Source organism: Lactuca serriola, chromosome 1 (genome assembly GCF_051521515.1).
Source record: "Lactuca serriola cultivar US96UC23 chromosome 1, Lser_US96UC23_V15, whole genome shotgun sequence".
NCBI classification, from domain to species: domain Eukaryota; kingdom Viridiplantae; phylum Streptophyta; class Magnoliopsida; order Asterales; family Asteraceae; genus Lactuca; species Lactuca serriola.
In genome coordinates this window covers 199,694,743-199,696,367 of record NC_136408.1, presented here as the reverse complement: position 1 = coordinate 199,696,367, position 1,625 = coordinate 199,694,743, and the positions used below count along the sequence as shown (strand labels likewise).

At 37.1% G+C, this 1,625-nt stretch overlaps 1 protein-coding gene across 1 annotated transcript; it reads left to right on the top strand.

The window, feature by feature from the left end:
• Positions 1–225: 225 nt before the first annotated feature.
• On the top strand, positions 226–738 carry LOC145065328 (uncharacterized). The gene has a single exon (XM_079012396.1). It carries the CDS (start codon positions 226–228, stop codon positions 736–738), a length of 513 nt encoding a protein of 170 aa, XP_078868522.1.
• The last annotated feature ends 887 nt before the right edge of the window (positions 739–1,625 follow it).

Genomic DNA, 1,625 nt, shown 5'->3' with positions numbered 1-1,625 from the left:
CACTTCTCTCTCGTTTCTGCTCTCCGAAGAGAGAAAATCCCTGGCGGGGCTAACCACTTTGACTGGAAGAGAAATATGAGGATCACTTCAAGGTATGACAATCGTTAGTACTTGATCGATTAGCCAATTCTCGAAATCGATGAGCACTAAAACGATGAACAAAAATCCCTCCATGCCAAACATGCTGATGACTCGAATAGGGTCTCTTTCATCATGATAGCTTCCATGTCCTCAGATCTTCAAAAGACATTCGAGAACACTTGGGCTCATGAGAGGAACTTGAAATTAGTAAGAATGTTTCAACAAACAGCAAGACAAGAGCGATTCGAAGTCATCAAATCTCTAACGCCATGCAAACTCAAAGAAGGTGGTTATGTGTGTGATCATGTTCAACATATGAAGAATTACATTAACAGACTAGAGAACCTGGATGTTGTCTTTCACAGAAACCTAGCAGTGGATCTTGTGTTTAGTTCTCTTGCAAGTTCATATGATAATTTCATCATGAGTTATCATTTGAATAGTGTGGACAAGAAAATGATGGAGCTCTACAATCTACTCCAAACAGCTGAAGCCATAAAGAAAGCTCATGATGAGACAACCAATCAAGTCCTTGCCATCCATAGTGGTGGAGGACACAAACGAAAGCGTTTAATCCCAAATGAAAAGAGAAAGCAGTGGCTTCACATTCCCAAAGTGGAAATAAGGCTAAAGGAGATAGGCCATATCCACCTATGACTTGTCCTATGGAAGCATTATAATTATATTGTGGCGTGAAGGGGCATTATAAATGAATCTTCCCTATGTACTTGGAGGATTTAAAGGATGGCAAGGTTCAATCGACCGGGTCCGGTTCAGTTACTTATATTATCGAACATCATAATACTACTACTTCTAATTCATGGATTCTTGATATTGGATGCGGTGTTCACATATGCTCGGTATTGCAAAGGACTAAAGGGAAGAAAGAAGCTTAAGCTTGGGGAGATTAATATAATCATGGGAAACTGACAAAGGTCGCTTGTCATGATGGTTAGAGAGTTCGAATTGAAGCTTGATAGTGGAGTTATGGTTGGTTTAGTTAATTGTTATTATTCATGAAAGATGTTTGGAAACATCATTTCATTCCATGCATTGTATAAATAAGGTTTTCAATTTTCATTTGACAATGAAAAGGGTGACTTCTAGTTTATAAAGATGGTTGTTTTGTTTGTAAAGCATCCCCTTGCAATGGAATATTTGAAAGTATTATTTGTGTTTGTAATAATGACAATGTTAATTTTAATATGATTCTTCTAATAGTCTAGAAAAATCATGCTTGTGGCACCGTTGCCTTGGCCATATAAATAAGAAGCGCATCACCAAGCTAAAGTCGGAAGGAATCTTGGAGTCATTTAACCTCAAATTAGATGATGTATGCAAATCTTGTTTATTAGGAAAGATGAAAAAACACCATAAACTTGGACTTGTGAAAGAGGTATACGATGAAGGGTTTTAGCCATAAGATCATCCTATGTGCTCATACAAACCCTAATGCTTGGATCTAGGTTTCTCTATTGTACATGAAATTCATCAAAGACTTCAAACCCTAGATCTAGCATATTATAATCAATATAACATATGAA

What these genes read in the sequence shown, in the direction of transcription:
- LOC145065328 (XM_079012396.1), top strand. Translation starts at nt 226, where the DNA reads ATGTCCTCAGATCTTCAAAAGACATTCGAGAACACTTGGGCTCATGAG.